Genomic DNA, 16,554 nt, shown 5'->3' with positions numbered 1-16,554 from the left:
CCTGCAAAGCCACAACTATGGCAGTGTTTGGGAGGTTGCGGGGTCATCCCTGGGGTTAACGCTAGTGTGGCAGCTGTGGTTAGGGAGCCGTGATGTTGCACATTCATTAATGTGTCTCTTATCCCTTATGGGAAAGAGGGAATGATAAACTGGCAGTACCTTGAACCACGGTGGTGTGATTGTGTCAGCATGTGTATTTGTGTTGAGGGACACTGAGCTTCACTGCTAGCCAAATTGGTGCCCTATCCTACCTTGGCTGGACGGTGGAGGGGGGGAGAGATGCGAGCGCTGTGGTGATGGGAGCCTGGTGCTTCCCAACAAGTCCAAAACAACCTTCAGGTCACCTTGCCAAAATAAATGCTAAATGTCAACGGCGTGGCTTTAGCCAGCACTGGGCTCAAGGCGGCTCCAATCAAGGAGAGTTTGATCTGAAATTGAAATGCCAGAGAAGAGCTTGTTTGGAATTATGATGTTTTAGAATGACTTTGCATCCGGTTTGTATGTGGATTAGCCTTAAGTAAGGACCACCTGCTGTGCTTTTACAGGCTAAACGCATGCAGTCAGATTCTAAATTAAAGCCCTCTCCCTTTAAGATCTCAAATTCTCCATCACTCGTTTCCTCCATGTTCAAATGACACATAAGAGCCTTTCAAAGTCATCAAGCCACACCTCCCTATACCGTTGTCATTCCCTCACCCCTTCCTTCTTCCCTTTTTTTACTGTCAGACGTGTGAGGTGATGACCTGCACTTCACTTGTCTTTCTGGAAGAAGTGCAAACTTCTGCTGGCACAAATATGACATACAGCTCACATGCACACACACATATACACACATACACACGGACCCTCCCACCCCCATCAGACTCCCGGACCCCATCTGCACTCTCCTCTCTCCAGTCCCCTAATTGCATATGCACAAATGCAAATGCTTATTAATTAATTACTTGACTAATTAGTGCAGTGGTATTTTAGGGCGATAAATCAAGTAGAGATGGGGCCGAGGACGGCGGGGCAGGAGGAGGGCTGCACGGAGCATCGACAATGAACCCACACCAGAGGGAGTAATCCTAATGTACAAGGCTTGTGCGCGTGTGTGTGCTGTGAAGAGAATGTGCACAGCAGAGATCCTGAAGTAAAGCACCGTTTAAAAATGCTGAAGAGACCAAAGAGGTGACTGAGGGAGGTGAGTACTTTCAGTCTGGAAGAGGAGGTGAGAAAGGTAGCCAGAGAGAGGGGAGGCGGGGGGAGAGAAGAAATTGAGGTAGGTTGAGAGATGACCTCTGCTCTGCCAACTGTGCTGTTTCCTGGCACGCGGCCAAGCTCGGATGCTCGTTGCACCTATTTTCATAAAGGAGAAGGGATCAGCTACATACTAGGACTGCTACTGATCCATATTTATGCTCACATTGTAAACCTTGTACAATAGTTCAATGAGCATAACAGTTGGCATCATTTACGCAGCGATACTGATGTGATAATTGTGGCATCTGTGATTGGGAGGTGAATAATTCTGGCAGCCATGATAAGCTGTGTATCCGTCTATGTATGTGTGTGTGTGTGTGTGTGTGTGTGTGTGTGTGTGTGTGTGTGTGTGTGCCTGTAGGTGTGCCAGGCCCCCACCATAGGTACCCATGGAGATCTCCGGACTGAAATATTCATTCTTGTTTGCTCGCCCAGACAGTGTGGTCCTAATTGCAGCATCAGAAAGCTCCACCTCTCCCTCTCGTCTGGCTTGGCTGCAGCAGAGATAAACCTCATCTGGGAGCAGGATGTCTCTGTAAGTACGTGTGTGTGTGTGTGTGTGTGTGTGTGTGTATTTGTACACCCGTCCTCTTTTCTGGGGTTTTTAGGTGGGTGCTTGGCTTGCTCTTTCTTCACTTACTCATTTACAAATGTTGCACACAAAGCCCCCTTTTCGAGGAGCGCTTCTCATCACAAGTCTGTCAAATTCATTCATTTGATTTGCTGCATGTCACATTTTCCCCTTGTATTTCAGCTTGTCTTCATGCCTCATTCCTTCTGCCTGTGATGGAGTTGGGTCGACTATTGATCTTTCTGTCAACATGTCTGTCTGTCGATCTGTCTGTCCACAGGGCGAATATGAGGCTCTGGAGTTTTTCATCAGTTCCCGTGCCAACCCTACCCATGCCTGGCCAAGCTGAACCATCTTGTGGGATTTTTGGCTTTTAATTATAGTAAGAGAGGATTAATTATGGCAGTGGAAACAAGGGGCCATGCATTATTGATGCTATGAGTGAAGGGCTGGAGGGGGTAGAGGGTGCTAATTAAATCACTGCCCTACTGCCATGTCCTCCTCTGTCTCTGCCTTCACCATGTCTTCCACCTGCTACATCTACAGCACCCCACCCTACTTTGCTCCTGACATCCAGGCACACGTGTATTGTTGCTCTCACGTATCTATCAGTCACATCACCCTCTATTATCCTTGAGGAAACCTACATGTCAAAGTTTAAACACTGAGTTTCTCTCATTGTTGCCTCATGTCCGTTCAGCTTGTCCTTCACCCTCATAGTCCTGTCTTAGAATTTTCCTCTCTGTTTTCACTGTATCTTGATTAGACTGCCGCATCCTATTAAGAGTGATTTATTCAACTGTTTAATACCCCTCAGTGGCAACACGTTTTTAAATTTGCTTTCATCCTAAACGATCACCTCAGTTTCAGTTTCAACCCCCACTAGGAAAGTTATTTCTAGTCAACAAGGGTTGAGCCTGCTTAAGAGCCAAATGTAGCAAAAGGCTGCCATCTACTGGAATTTGTTTATAATTATATCCTTTATTATTGCTGAGTTGAGCTTTGAGTACTATCTGTATTTACCCATCACTTATCACAAATTGAAGTGGAATTTGCAATAAGTGAAGTGTAAATACTGTCAGGCTTTTTTCTTTGGAATTTCTTTTAGTGCTTATTTCATACTAGAGATTATGCCAAACAAAATGCTTAAGAGTTTAATATATTAAAAATATAACTGATAGGTTTGTAGCTTGAACCTATTCGCTGGAACGTTGAAGACAATATAATTACACAGCAAGCAAGACACGAAGTAGGCAAAGTTCTTCATGTTTCTCGTGCACGGGAGAGAACCGGACAAACGCCGTTCCTTCGCTTGACCCCAGTTGCTCTCATCTGCTCCCCCATAACACTGCTCTTTTATTGAAGTTACATGAATATACATAGCTTCATTAACATATGACGTCTACATACAAACAAAGAGTACCTTCCCTGTGTGTGTGTGTGTGTGTGGTCCGAGTGTGACCCCATAAATGACTTCCCTAAACCTGCTGGTCTGGAAGTCCAGCAGTTCATCTAAACAAAAGGCACTTAGCCTAAAACAGATATAGCTACGTTTATCCTACCATAAAACAATAAGAGAAGGTACGACCTCTCACATGCTCCCAGAGTGCTCTGGAATGCACACAAAGTTTGCAGACTATTAAGGATCAAACCTCTACAAATCTAAAACTAATTATAAAACTCTAAGCATATATAAGTAGATATTTCTAAGCATAAATGACAATAAACAATACAAAACCTAACAATAGCACTGTAATATAATTTGTTGATATAAAAAGCAACCTAATTTCTGGCAGGTGTGCTTTCCGCAAGTGAAAGTGATATGCAGGGTGTTGCACAAATTAATCTACAAAGTTACTTTATGTGAAAGTCCACCAAAGAGACTACAGGACACACACACAGACACACACACACACACACACACACACACACACACACACACACACACACACACACACACACACACACACACACACACACACATATATATATATTGCATCTATACTATCTAGATTTTATTGTCTAGATTTCCTGAGAATGTATAGTTGAAAGTATGAAACTTTACTGTCCTTCTGTTTGTGAACTGTGACCTCAGTGGTGTTCTAGCATGGTCTGTTGCTGGTCTTTACACACTAGTCTGGGAACCATATTTTACTTTTCAAGCAGCCTATCACACTGAAGTTAAATTTTAAGAACAATTTGCATTGACTTCTTTATTGTTTCAGAAGGTTTTGTGTCCCCTGATGTGTTGTTGTATATTGTTTTGTTCCTGAATTATTATTTTTTTCTTTGCATCTGGTGTTCCTTCACTGATTCTCTTGCAGGTTTATTTGTGCGATCTTGTCCTAACAAACTCCAGGGGGGTAATTCCTTTTATGCCTGTCTGATTTCTGCCATATTTCCATGCACAGCACTCAGTGTACCACTTCAGATGATGGCTTCCACAGATGGCACCCAGTGGTTGAAGGAACCTGATTCAATCAGACAACCTGATTTGGCGTCAAACATCCACCCTGCTGAAATGGTGAGAAAAATCTGAAAACAATCCAAGTTCTGCACAAAAATAACTCATAACCCCCCCTTCCACTAGCACTAATATCTAATCAGCCAATGAGATCGCAGCAATTCAGTGCTTTAGACATTGTCAGGATGAAGTGCTTAAGTTCACACCAAGTATCAGAATGTGGGCAAAAAGTAATTTAAGTGACTTTGAGTGTTTTTTTGGTCAGAATATTGTGGAAACTGCTAATCTCCTGGGATTGTCCTGCACAACCATCTCTAGGCTTTACCGTCAAGAAAAAAGATAATATCCAGTAGCTGGCAGTTCTTTGGTGAAAATGCCTTTGATGTCTGAGGACAGATGAGAATGACCAGACTTAATCAAGCTGATGGTAAAGCATCGATCAGAGAGCATCCCTGAATGCACCACACATCAAACCTAGAAGTAGACGACCATACCAGATACCACTTCTGTCAGCTAAGAACACAAAAACTGAGGGTCCAATTCATATAGGTTCACCAAAATTGGACAATAGAAGATGTGAAAAATTTTCCCTTCATTTCTGCTGTGACATTAGGGTGGTCGGGTCAGAATTTGTCAGAATCATGTAAACATGAGGCAAAATCTATGAGCAATGTTTTCAAAGAATTAAGGTCATTCTGAAGGCACAAGGGGATAGAGCCAAGTACCAGAAAGGTGTACCTAATAAAGTGACCAAGGAGTGTATGCATATATACATAAAAACAAATGAAAAGAAGTAAAGCCTTCAAGACGAAAGTCGTTTAAGAACTTGTAATTACACTAGTAGAACAGTAGATGGTACACAAGCATCTTTAGTCAACACAATGCAACATAATGTCACCACAGTTGGTGCTGATACTGCTGGGAAGGGCAGCTTTCCCAGGTGTATCCGACTGTGGTTTTTTATATGAACAGAGCGTGTTTATTGTGCGATGGTATGTTATATAACTGGATGAGTGAGGAGTCAAGTGAGGTGCTGACTGATACACAGTATCTCTCTGTGCCCCTCAACTGAGATACCACCTGCTATTATGTTATAAAGCCTCTCTGTCATCCAGACTAATGGAATACTTCACCTTTCACAGTGATTTTTCTCCCTGAAATCCCCTGTGAATGTGCGGGTTTATTACTACTACAGGACCCAGCAGGTAGAGAGAATTATGCTAGCCTCAAAGAGACGGGTTAATCTGTTATATTGTTGCTTTTTTACCAACACAGTTCCTTGTTCCCTTTTGTTTTTGACACGACTTCATTGAGATAACCAGAATGCATTTCGTGCTTGAAATGGTTGGGGTATCTTCTGCAGGGGGTCTAATGCACCTGTGAATTAGTTTCATAACAGGAAGGCTTTTGTCAGATGGCACAAGATGCTCTGTTTAGGAGCAGATAGAATTGCAGACCTTTTATCTGGGTTGGAGTGTCTTCACTGTGAGTACTTGTGTGCGTGAGTTTACAGTACACATGCCACACATTTTGTACAGGTTGTCCCTGCTGTCTGCTGGAGTTATTATAAAGCTCGCTGTTCTAAAGCAGCTAGTAAGATCTATCTTCAGAAGGTTTTTCCTGTGGTTTTGCCAAAACAGTGATTTAATGACAAGGCGGAAGCTAAATGAATAAACACTGTGAAGTGCAATAAAAATAGAGCTAGAGACATGCGAGTCTGCATATCGATGAGTTTAGACAGTGTCTGTAAATACACGCAGCAGCATCATGAGTAGAGCAAGTGACATAACTGATTTAATTAGAGCTACAAATAAATACTGACTTCCCCGGAGATATTCACTACAGGTAGGCCGGCACTAGTGTAACAGTGCACAAATTAAAAAATTAGATAGCTTAGTATCAGAGCATTAAAACATTTTTTCCCCTTTGAAGTAGTTTTATTTGTTAATCCCTTCATGCACAAATGAGTTCTGTAGAATATCTGTTTGCTTTCCAATTAGAGCAATTTGTTCTACTTGTCAGTGTGTCGGCAATGTGGAGTAATGTCGTTAATATGACAGGCGGTCGGGGGATTTTACAATGCCTGGCTGCTCTGATTTGAAAGCTTACCTGACAATTTGTCTCTGTAGTAATCCATACAACCAAAGCGGGAGGATGCTCCTGATTAGCATGTAATGTTTGAATACATTTTCCCTGTATAATGCACTGAAATAGTCAGCCTTGCGTATTCTACTGAACCAAACGGTTTCATCTTTTAACATAATTTCAGCTGCTTTCGTGGAACTGTACACAATGAGCTGGCAGAACAGAGCAGCAGCCAGTAACAGCAACATTAAATACTGTTAGATTTTCCTAGAAATAGAAGGAGTCGACTGAATTTAGAAAAAAAAAAATCTGATTTACTAGTGCCCTAAATCTGATTTACTGGTGCTCTAATGTAATTTAGCTGGTATGTGCTTTGCATCATGTGCAGCATAATGATGGTGAATCTTCAGTAAAATATGAAATCATTTAGTTAGAGTGTTTAAAATGTGCTTTTATTATGAAGTATGAATTTTAAAGGGTTATTTTAAGTATCAATAACAGCACACTCTTTTCTGACCAGTTTTAATGATCGTTTATTATAATTTATTTTAAATCTCTTTTTTTATCGTATTTTACTTGATTTATAAACACTTTCTTTTTATTTGCTGCTCCTTTCTTCTCTAAATCCTGTCTTATTTTGCCCGAGAATTGTGATTGCTTTTCGAAGAACTACAGCGTTATCTGTAATTGAAGTTTCAGATCCCAGATGATCATCCTGTTTATGTTTACTGTGCCAGCATCACACTTGCTCATTCAGTCTGTGTGTTTTCTTTTTCTCTGTTTTTATTTATTCACTTTTACAAAAAACCCTCCAAGAACCAGAAATTTATTTTATTCCACTGTGGAGAACACAAGTGTGAGATCTCTACATCAAGCACCATTTACGCAATCTATATGACGTCTACTGTATTGTCAGTGGATATCCTGGGTTTTCTGAATTGTGGAATTTGGACTAACAGAGCACTTTCTTTTCAAAATGACAGAAATTGCAACTTTCATATTTTATGGCCAGAAGGGATGTTTAGTAATGAATTTTCATTCAGATATTATGATGCTAAAAATCAAATTGTCTGCTGATGAGGGGGAAAGAATAAAGTTCTCTGGAAGGTGAGACCTCTCTTAAACAGAGAGGCTGCCTGAATCTGCCCAAACGAATTCCTGTGACATGTTTCTAGCAACCACAATGCTAAAATTATTTAAAAAAAATCTAAATATCAAAACAATTCTTTCTTAGATGAAAACAATGTTGAAGACAAACATACATATCAGCTTTGGTGCTTTTTGGTGCATTTTTTTTTTTAGCTTTATCTACTGACTGTGACATAGCGCAGTTGCAGATTTCCATCTTAGCCAGCTTCACTGTCAAGCAGGTCTCTTCAGCTACTAGTGCTAGCAGAGCTTTAAGTTCTTTCTGGGTTTATCACTTATCTTAAAATGGGTTTAAAATTTTTTGACAAAAAGATGAGCTAAGTCCTGTTTGCACTTGTCAACACTCATGATAAACAGATCCTTATTCTGAGTCAGCTTGGCAGATTTAATTCCTGTGAAGTGGGCAGCATGCTGGAATTTGCATCTGATTACAGCATTGATATAGTTTCTTCTCTCAAACCTGCCTCCCAACAGAACCCTGCAAAGAAACCTGTTACAGAGTTTCAGTAGGATTTAAAAATAGGCCACAAAATGGTCTGCACTGATATGTATTTATATTCAAATACCTAAGGAATATATTTAGTTTAGTCCAGATCCCGAATGCACCATCAGTATGAGAAGAGGGAAATGAGTGGTTTATTGAGTGATGCATGAACTCCATCTTTTGATACTTTGATATGTTTGTAGTATAAGCAAAAAGGGAGAATGACCTTAAACTTGTCACTTGTATTTTCTGTCTCTGTTTGATTAGGTTCAAATTATAAATGAGGCGTTAAATTACAGTGTTAGGTTTAGGTGCCGGTACCACTTCATTATGCTTGGGGGAAGCTTATAGTTTGACTATAAGTTGCTTCTAGTTTGAGGAAACAAAGTTGGAAACAAATTCCTTACATATGCTGTCCCAAAGGAATAGTGTGAAAAGCAGATGTGATGTTTTTCCTCTTTTTTTTCTTTCTTTACTAGCTTTAGCTTGATGGTATTTTTAGCTGTACGCAGCAGCGGCAGTTCCCCTTTCTTTTTAAATTGGGCAAAATTGCTCAGAACTATAAACAGTGTGGGAAATTAGTCTTACAAAACAACAGAAAACAAACAAACCTCTGAACGTGATCATCAGCCTCAAGTGTAGCTTACAACACAGGCTCACGACTCTTTGGATTATTGAAGTAAAAGTCATAATCCTACTTAGGTAATGGTGAAGAATTTTTAGTGGAGAAATGGATTAAGCTGCAAATTAAAACCTGAGTTCAGTAGATTACATGGATATTTGTTTGAAGTAAGATGCACCATTGGTCATGTCCATGCTGTCATCCAGTGCAAGTAGGCATTGGGTGGGACTCTTACACTAGAAGTAGGAGGACATATTTTAAGAGGGCCTTGTGCTATCTCATGCCCCATCATTGACAGACATTTGGTACTCAGTTACAGTAGCTGGACTTCTTTAAAGGTTGTGCCTCTTTTACCTATCTTTTAACTCTTTTTAGCAGTGTAGCATGAGAAAAAGGAGGATGTAAATGAAGTGAAACAAAACATTTAAAACGACTTCACTTGTAGGTTTTCAGGCACTGCACAAAAGAGAGGCCTCTTTGTCTTGCTGTTACTAATGGTACTGATCTGACAGAGGCTAATTAGAGCTTTCCTGTAATGGCAATATTATAGTTCTGAGGAATGCCTGCAAAGCATTCCTTCATATTTGTACAGAGACCAAGTTGAGTCCCAAATCTGTGTCTTATTTGCTATGACGAGAACAAAGGCACTGAAGTGCACCTGTATTTATTACATTTGGTCAAATGTGCCTTTCAAGCTCTAGTAAACCTCCCTGATATATAAAGTATGCTTCATGTCACTCTGCAATGGGGCTATCTTTTAAGCATAAAGAAAAATCTCTGTTTGATCATTGCCTCATTGTCGATTTGAACTACTCAATCTCTGGATTCATTAAAAGTTGGAATCTGTACCTTGTAGTAAACTAGACATTTACACAGAACCTTTTACACAGTCTTTATAAAATAAATAAATAAATACAATTGTGCAATCCCCCTGAACACACTACAAGTTATGCAACCACTCTGGAACAAAATCAAATAGCAGTGCATTACTGAAATTTCTTTAGAAGCACTCAGCAACATCTGAGACAATCTGTATGTACTCTATTTTTTCATAAACCTCAAATCGCGACCTTTTGGGACTTCATGTAGCAGATGAAGATAATAATCCACTAATGAGTTGCATCTTGCAGGCATGTGGAGGTGGTGCTTTGCTTTGAACAGAAGTGGCTTTGTAGCAGGGTCCAACACTCAGGCAAACCCTTGAAAATGCAATATGCATTCTGGCAAGTTCATTTTGTTCTTACCAGCAGGATAAACACTCAGTTTACTCTTTTTCTTTCAGACTCTGTAGATGCAGTCCCCAAGTGCCATATATACCTTGACCTTCTTTGTTATGGCCACAAAGTCCCTCCAGCCCCTTGTGCACTTCCTATTCCTCCTCCACTATCACCAACACTATAGCTGACTCCTTCATTCCAGCCTATGCCAAAGCCCAACTCTGTCCTGAGGCCAAATCCACTCCTCTCCACTGTCCAAATCCCTCTGCCATGTGAGTGAAATAACAGCAAGGCCCTGAAAATAACACTGACGCTGTCCTCTTTTCCCTGTATGTCACCACAATGTCTTCCCCCTCTCTCATTCTCACTTGTATCTTCTCCATGTTTGTCATCTAAAGATCACTATGTCCCATTCACTCTAAATCATACAAGCCAAGGTTGTGATAAGTTTTATCTTATTTGGCATACATTTACTTGTTTTTTTCACTGAGATCCAATCAAGCTTTTGACAGAAGGACATCCTGAGTATTTCTCTCTGACAATCGTGGTACTTTCCCTGACTGCTATCAGTCATATGGTCATAGCATTACATACAACACCGCCTGTAAATCCAGTAATGTCGGTGGCATCGGCTTAGCAGCAGGATCCCTCTGTACATTCCTCCTGCATACGGCACGTATCACTCTCCTCTTGTTTATCTCTCCTTGCACTCCCTGCCACCCTCATCTCCCATCATAAATCTCTCACATATAGAGGCCAAAAGAGGCTCAGCTGATGTAATGAGATTACTATTTTTTTCTGATTACAAATCAACTTCAGCTTAAATAGGTAGAAAAAAGCGTTGCCCACCCTCCACCCCTTGTCACGTCTTCTTTTCCCTCCTCCCCATTTACTGTGACTCCTCCCTCTCCCTGAATATCTCCACCTTCTTTTGGTCACTGGCCCCTCCCCTCCACTCTCTATCCACCCACTTCGCTCCCTCACAGCCAGATCTAAGGACATGCCTCATTCACTCCTGCTGCACAGGTTTAAAGGGACTGCAAACAGGGAAAGAGTGAAACCCAGAGAGGTGTAGGGGGATTTTAGCAGCTGCAGGAGAGCAAAAGAGGTGAAAAAAAGTCTTTTCACTTTTTCTAAGAGAGGTAGAAATAGAGAGAGATTGTGAAGGAGTGAAGCAAGAGAAAGAAGAAAAGTCTTCAGGACTGGGACTACCCAGGAGTGGGCGGTTCCTCTTGGAGGTTATAGAGATTTCCAGCTGCTTCCTCTCCTCTCTGCTGGGAGTCAGACCTCCAGGATCCAGAGCCATGGAGCCCTCTGTGTCACCCGAGGTCGAGGGGGAGCCCAAGGAGAGGAAGAAGATCCAGTTTGCTGTGCCAGCCAATGCACCCACCAACCTGGATCCACGGCAAGTGGAGATGGTGAGCAGGCGCTGGTCAGGTTACTGTATGGCCCATAAGGACAAGTTCTGTTTGTGTTTCTGAATATTCACTATTGGAGTTTAACAGATGAATTTCTCTTTGGTAGTTTCCCATCCAAATACCATTCCCTCATACAAATACAGAGGCCACATTATTTGTTGGATTCTGTACATGCAATGGCAAAATTTCTCTCTTCACAGCATCTTCTCTCTGCAAGTTTTCTCTCTGCTTTGTGTCACTTTGACAGCTTTGCAATAGAAAGATAAATTTGATTGCTGTGTTAGACACTGTTGAGAAATTTTGATGACATTTCCCTCTCTTCGTTTTGGTTTCCTCTTGAGATTAGTGCCTTGTTGCTGCCTCATGTCATCCTGACCTGTTTAAAACTGTGACATTGATACAAAAGTCATTATCTTCTGTTTCACGCCAGCTTTGCTCCTTCTGTGACATTTTGTTTGTAAAAAACATATTTTAGTCCTTGGCTGTTTGGCACCTTCTCTGACCTTTGAGATAAGCTTTTGCTAGTAATATCCTTTAGTCCTCTTTTACCACAGCGCTATCTTATCACCGACTCAGCAATGCCTGCATTTTTCTGTGGAAGTTTTTATGCTCATTTTTCATGGGACAACTGAGATCTCTCCTTTTGGCGCTAATGTCGGTGGCTCTTATTTTAGATCTGGGATAAGTGGGCCAAAGTAGAAACTGTTTAGTATCTTAGAATGATCGAGGACAGCGACTCATTTCTCATGAGGGCTTGATGAGAGAAAGGTTGGGAGGACAAGTGTGAGATGTTCTATATGAAGGAAGGGAAAGAGACAAAGATACAAAGCCTGATCTTTACCTGTCTGGGGTCAGCTCCCATAGTGTCTGCCCCTGTTTCACTGCTTGCAAAATAGAGGCTTTTAATAAAGAACAGTGATCTCTGATAACACTTTGTCATTACCCTGGCTGATTGCACTTAACTTTCACGAGTTTATTTGGAGATTGTGCTGAATTTCCTCCATGTTTTTTGTCTTATCTCATGTTCTCATGTATCTCTGCTACAGGATACATTTTTAAAATGGAAAATTTTCACAGCACTTCATAAGACTTTTACTTAAAAATAAATATAAACACGTGCTGTCCTCCTTCCCCTCTAATTCTCTTTCTCCCTTATGCCCTGCCACCATGCTATGATCCTTATCACCTCTTCCAAGAAACCACAGGATACCAATCTGGCATATGTGGGCTACACCCTCATTTAAAAAAAAAAAAATCCTTATTTTATTGCTCAATATTCAAAGTACAATCACGTATTTTTAGGGTTATTTGCTGGCTTTATTCTCCCAGCCAGACCCTGGGCTTCACCTTCAAATAGGGAATGTGGGTTGAAACTTCTACGTCATATTAATACTACCACATCTTTTCAGTCAAGCTTCCATGTCAGGCTTCTAATTTATTTCCCCCTTCTAATTTGGTCTTTGTCTGTACTAGTTGGAGATTTGTTCTCACTAGTTCAGGATTTTGGTGTACTAGTTAAACAAAAACTCTTTAGTTACCTTTTCAGCAAGCACAAGCTGTATATAGAGGATGGACGTAGCTTCTGGGTATGAAAAGCCAGTAGTTAAGTGGCTTAAAGTTTATGGTCTAAATCTCTAGCTTGAAGTCTTATTTAATACAGCATGATGATCATTTTGTAAATTATGGCTGTATTTGGCGATAAATAGATAATAAACAGCATATGTTTTACGTCATGGCTACTTCATGAAAAGGTTGCTACCATTAGAGCCTGCAGTGTGTCAGTTTCTCAGTCAAGTATACTGTTCACTCAACAAAGCTGTTATTCAAAAGCTAAGAGGAAAGTTTGCTAAATACTCAGTTTGCAGTTTCAAAACAGACCTCAAAAACCAATGAGCAATGCCATAGTGGTTATGTCCTTCTTTCATAAACAGCTTACGTTAGCTCCAAGAGTCCATCTGTTACTAGTGATGCCCAGGTGGGCTGAATTTGTAACTCTTAAACTAAGTAATAGTTAACTAGTGATCTGCAAATTTTCTAACATGTTAATCTAATTATTATTATTAGAACTACTTAAGTACCAAGATTTTCAGCATTATGCCATTTGTGCATCAGCAACATAAAACCTTTTTGATGCTTTAGTGCCACTGATATGGATTCTGTTTCAAACAAGTTGGTTAGAAGTGCTGCTAGCTGACTTGTACATTTTTTGTAAATGACAAATTAGTGCAATGAAATCTTGAACCAGTTCTGGCAAGGCCAAAGAGCGGACTAGTGGGTAGAAAGTGTTGTATGATGTGGAATAAATTCTCAAATGGCTTTCCCCATACAACCGTTTCAGAGGCATAGAATTAGAAAGCCTGGGGTCGGTGGTTTTATTTACTGTGCATGCAAATGGATGGATGCTGATAGTTAGAACAAGGAAGCAAATGAGCTGGTGGGGAGTATGAGAAACAGAGAGGGCATTCAGGAGAGAATGCGTGTTTATGTGTGTTTAAAAGCAGATAGCATCTACCAGTGGTGGATGGGATTCTCCAGGGACATGTGGGTGGGCAGGGGTAACAGTTAACGACACTCGTTTAATTCCCTTCCCCTCCCATAACAATTACTGTCGCCCACTAGTCCGACTTTGCTAATGAGTTGCAATACTATTCTTTGGAACTTGTTACACAACCGGTAACATCTTACTGTTTGTTGCAATGGCATTTAAACCCCAAAACCACTATTGACTGAACTGCCTTGTTACTATGGTGACAAGCTGTCCAACTATGTCATTGAAAGCACCCCCACAGTTGGCATCTAAAAGGTCAACTTTAATGGATAGTTCTGTATATGTGATAGGTTGTTTACATAGGTAGAATTTCATTTTTTGGAGGTAAATGTGTGTGAATGCTCTTTGGTGACGGTTCCAAGCCTCCCACGCATGGAAATGTTGCACATTTTGGGAGAATATAGCAGGTTTTGGAAATCCTTTAAAGGTGTAAGATGATTTTTTTTTTAACATTTCTCACCTGCTTGTTTACTCCAGAGGAATGTTTTTGCATCTGCAAGAGCCATTATAAATAGAAGTCAAATAACACTAACATAAAACCGTCCCTAGTTGACCCAGTTTGCATGCAGATTGTCTTGGTTTTATTTTGTCACATTTTCAGACACTAATTAGTTGTTTCTTCTTCAGTATGTTGAAGGTTCATGAAATTTTGTTTGTGGCACTGCACTGAAAAATTATTTTATTGATATAAACGTTTAACCTGTATTTTTCAGATCACTCAGATAAATTAAGTCATTTCTATGTGTCATCCAGACTTTCTAATTCCACCCCTTCCATCTTTAACCTCCTGACATTGATACTCAGTGCTGGTGCTACCATCACCAGTTCTGCTTTGGTATCTTTTTGGAACTACCCTATTGCATCCATTGGAGTGTGACTGTGGGAATGCTAGGATAAAACCTTTTAAGCATAGGAAAAGGTGCTTTTATTAATGCGTGTGTGTGAAAGGGTGAGAAAGAGTGCTATATAAGAACCAGTCCATTTTACTGTTGGACTGATTTGAGAATCAAACATTATGTTCTGCAGAAGTTGGGAAGAAAATCCTGGGGGGCAGAATCTTTGAATCTACATGTGTTGGATTTTAATGTGATTGAATACCATAAAAATATATTTGTGTATTGAGGACACATTAAAAGCATAAGCACAGTCTTAGGTTTGAATCTAGACTGTGTAGTGTTTGCATGTTCTCCTCTTGTTTGTGTGTGTTATCTCTAGGTACTCCACCTTCCTCCCACATTTCAATCTAAATACATCTGCAGGCTGCTTCTGCAAATGATTACTTAATTTCTCATGGTAGCTCCTCACTTTAGCCCCAGCAGTTTTGTGGTGTTGCGCTGGTACCAGCTTTTGGGGCCAGTCTTTTTTTTAATGTTAATCAACGGATCTCAATCTGTTCTAGATTACGTACCAGCACCACATCGGAAAACAGGCACGATCTCCTTTATATGCTCTAAAAATACACAACTTTTAAAAGTCATTATTTTAGAATATTCTTCACATTAAGCGGTCAGGATTGACCCTGAAACATAACAGAGAGAGCACATGGCTGTGTTTACCATCACTAATGCCACTCCACAAAGGCACCAATCCTCCGTGCTTTGTAAATGATGTAAGGTAATGTGCATAATGGACAGAGATTAACGTCATGGCACAGCATCACTGATTCCCTTCAAGTCTGCCTCTCTGCCGCCTCAACAAGCAGATACATATCTCTGTGCTCTCCTCTTTCTTCACTCAGCCTGGTCCTGTTAGCTCATGCTGACCAGTTGAAGTGACAGGAAATGCATAACATGAAAGGGAATAACAAAGGCCTGGAAAGGGCATTTGGCGAAAGGCTTCTAACAGTAATCCAGTCCATATTAATCTATATTAAACGTCAAGGGTGTTATTGAGGGCATGATTTTCACTCACAGTTCCCTGATGATGATCTTCATACAATTCCTCATCCTCCCTAGCAAAGCCAACACCTATCGGCCCTCCAGTCCTCCCCTCATTCTTCCCAGTCCACTCTCTGGGTTAAACATCAAACAGTGACCTTTGGTGCAGTGAGTGTTTGCTGTCTAGGGGACTGTCAACATGCGCTCCCAGAAAGAACATCTTGCTGGATGCCACAAAGCATGCTGGGACTGGACAAGAGGGTGCAGTGATCTTTCCCTGCATGTGGAAAGCCAGGAATGCCACTGTGTTGGTTTTACTCACTCTTCCCAGTGACGCAGGCTGGTTCCTCTCCAGGCTGCCTGCCCGAAGCAATTTAATGATATTTGTGGTGGCAAAAAACTAATTGGTTAAGAAATTATTTTGAAAAGAAAAAAGAAAGATGAATTGCTTTGCTGAAACCACACATAATTGCAGTGTGGACACAATCAATGGGCTTCTGTCTACTGGGGGTTACGTATGTATGTGTTCCTCCCTGTTTTTGACAGTTGGGGCATTTTGAGTAGTTAATGACTCTGGAGGCCAACATATTATTCATGGCCTCTATCTGTTTATAGCAGTTTTGTCCAAATTTTTATTTAATTATTTATGCTTTTTCTGCTTTTTTTTTTCTCCAAACAAAAACATAAAAAAGCAAAACAGTACAGCTTCTGTGTAAGAAAGCCATTACTGTGTTATTCTGAAAATCATGCTCTCTTAATGATGATATAACCCAAACAATTTATCACCTCCTCTTGGCTCCTGTGCTGTAGACCTGTGTAATGTGCAAACACTTAAAAAGTGTAAATATTGACTATGGGTAGAGTGATTTGCCACCTG

The 16,554-nt window shown here is 40.6% G+C and overlaps 1 protein-coding gene across 4 annotated transcripts in view; it reads left to right on the top strand.

Moving 5' to 3' along the window:
• Window positions 1–1,649: 1,649 nt before the first annotated feature.
• Window positions 1,650–16,554, top strand: part of ppp1r1b (protein phosphatase 1, regulatory (inhibitor) subunit 1B) — a 32,219-nt gene continuing 17,314 nt past the window's right edge. The window contains exons 1-3 of one of the 4 annotated variants that reach the window (XM_026164343.1): window positions 1,650–1,777; window positions 2,094–2,195; window positions 4,225–4,337. In XM_026164343.1, coding sequence (XP_026020128.1) covers window positions 4,245–4,337 — 93 coding nt within the window. In that variant the 5' untranslated portion in view covers window positions 1,650–1,777; window positions 2,094–2,195; window positions 4,225–4,244. Of the gene's footprint in view, window positions 1,778–2,093; window positions 2,196–4,224; window positions 4,338–10,800; window positions 11,253–16,554 lie in introns of those variants that run through there. The other 3 variants (XM_026164344.1, XM_026164341.1, XM_026164342.1) reach the window with 3 other exon arrangements.

The sequence above is a fragment of the Astatotilapia calliptera genome, chromosome 4 (assembly GCF_900246225.1).
Source record: "Astatotilapia calliptera chromosome 4, fAstCal1.2, whole genome shotgun sequence".
In the NCBI taxonomy this organism is placed as follows: domain Eukaryota; kingdom Metazoa; phylum Chordata; class Actinopteri; order Cichliformes; family Cichlidae; genus Astatotilapia; species Astatotilapia calliptera.
The sequence above is the reverse complement of the archived record's forward strand: the minus strand, read 5'-3'. Positions and strand labels throughout refer to the sequence as shown.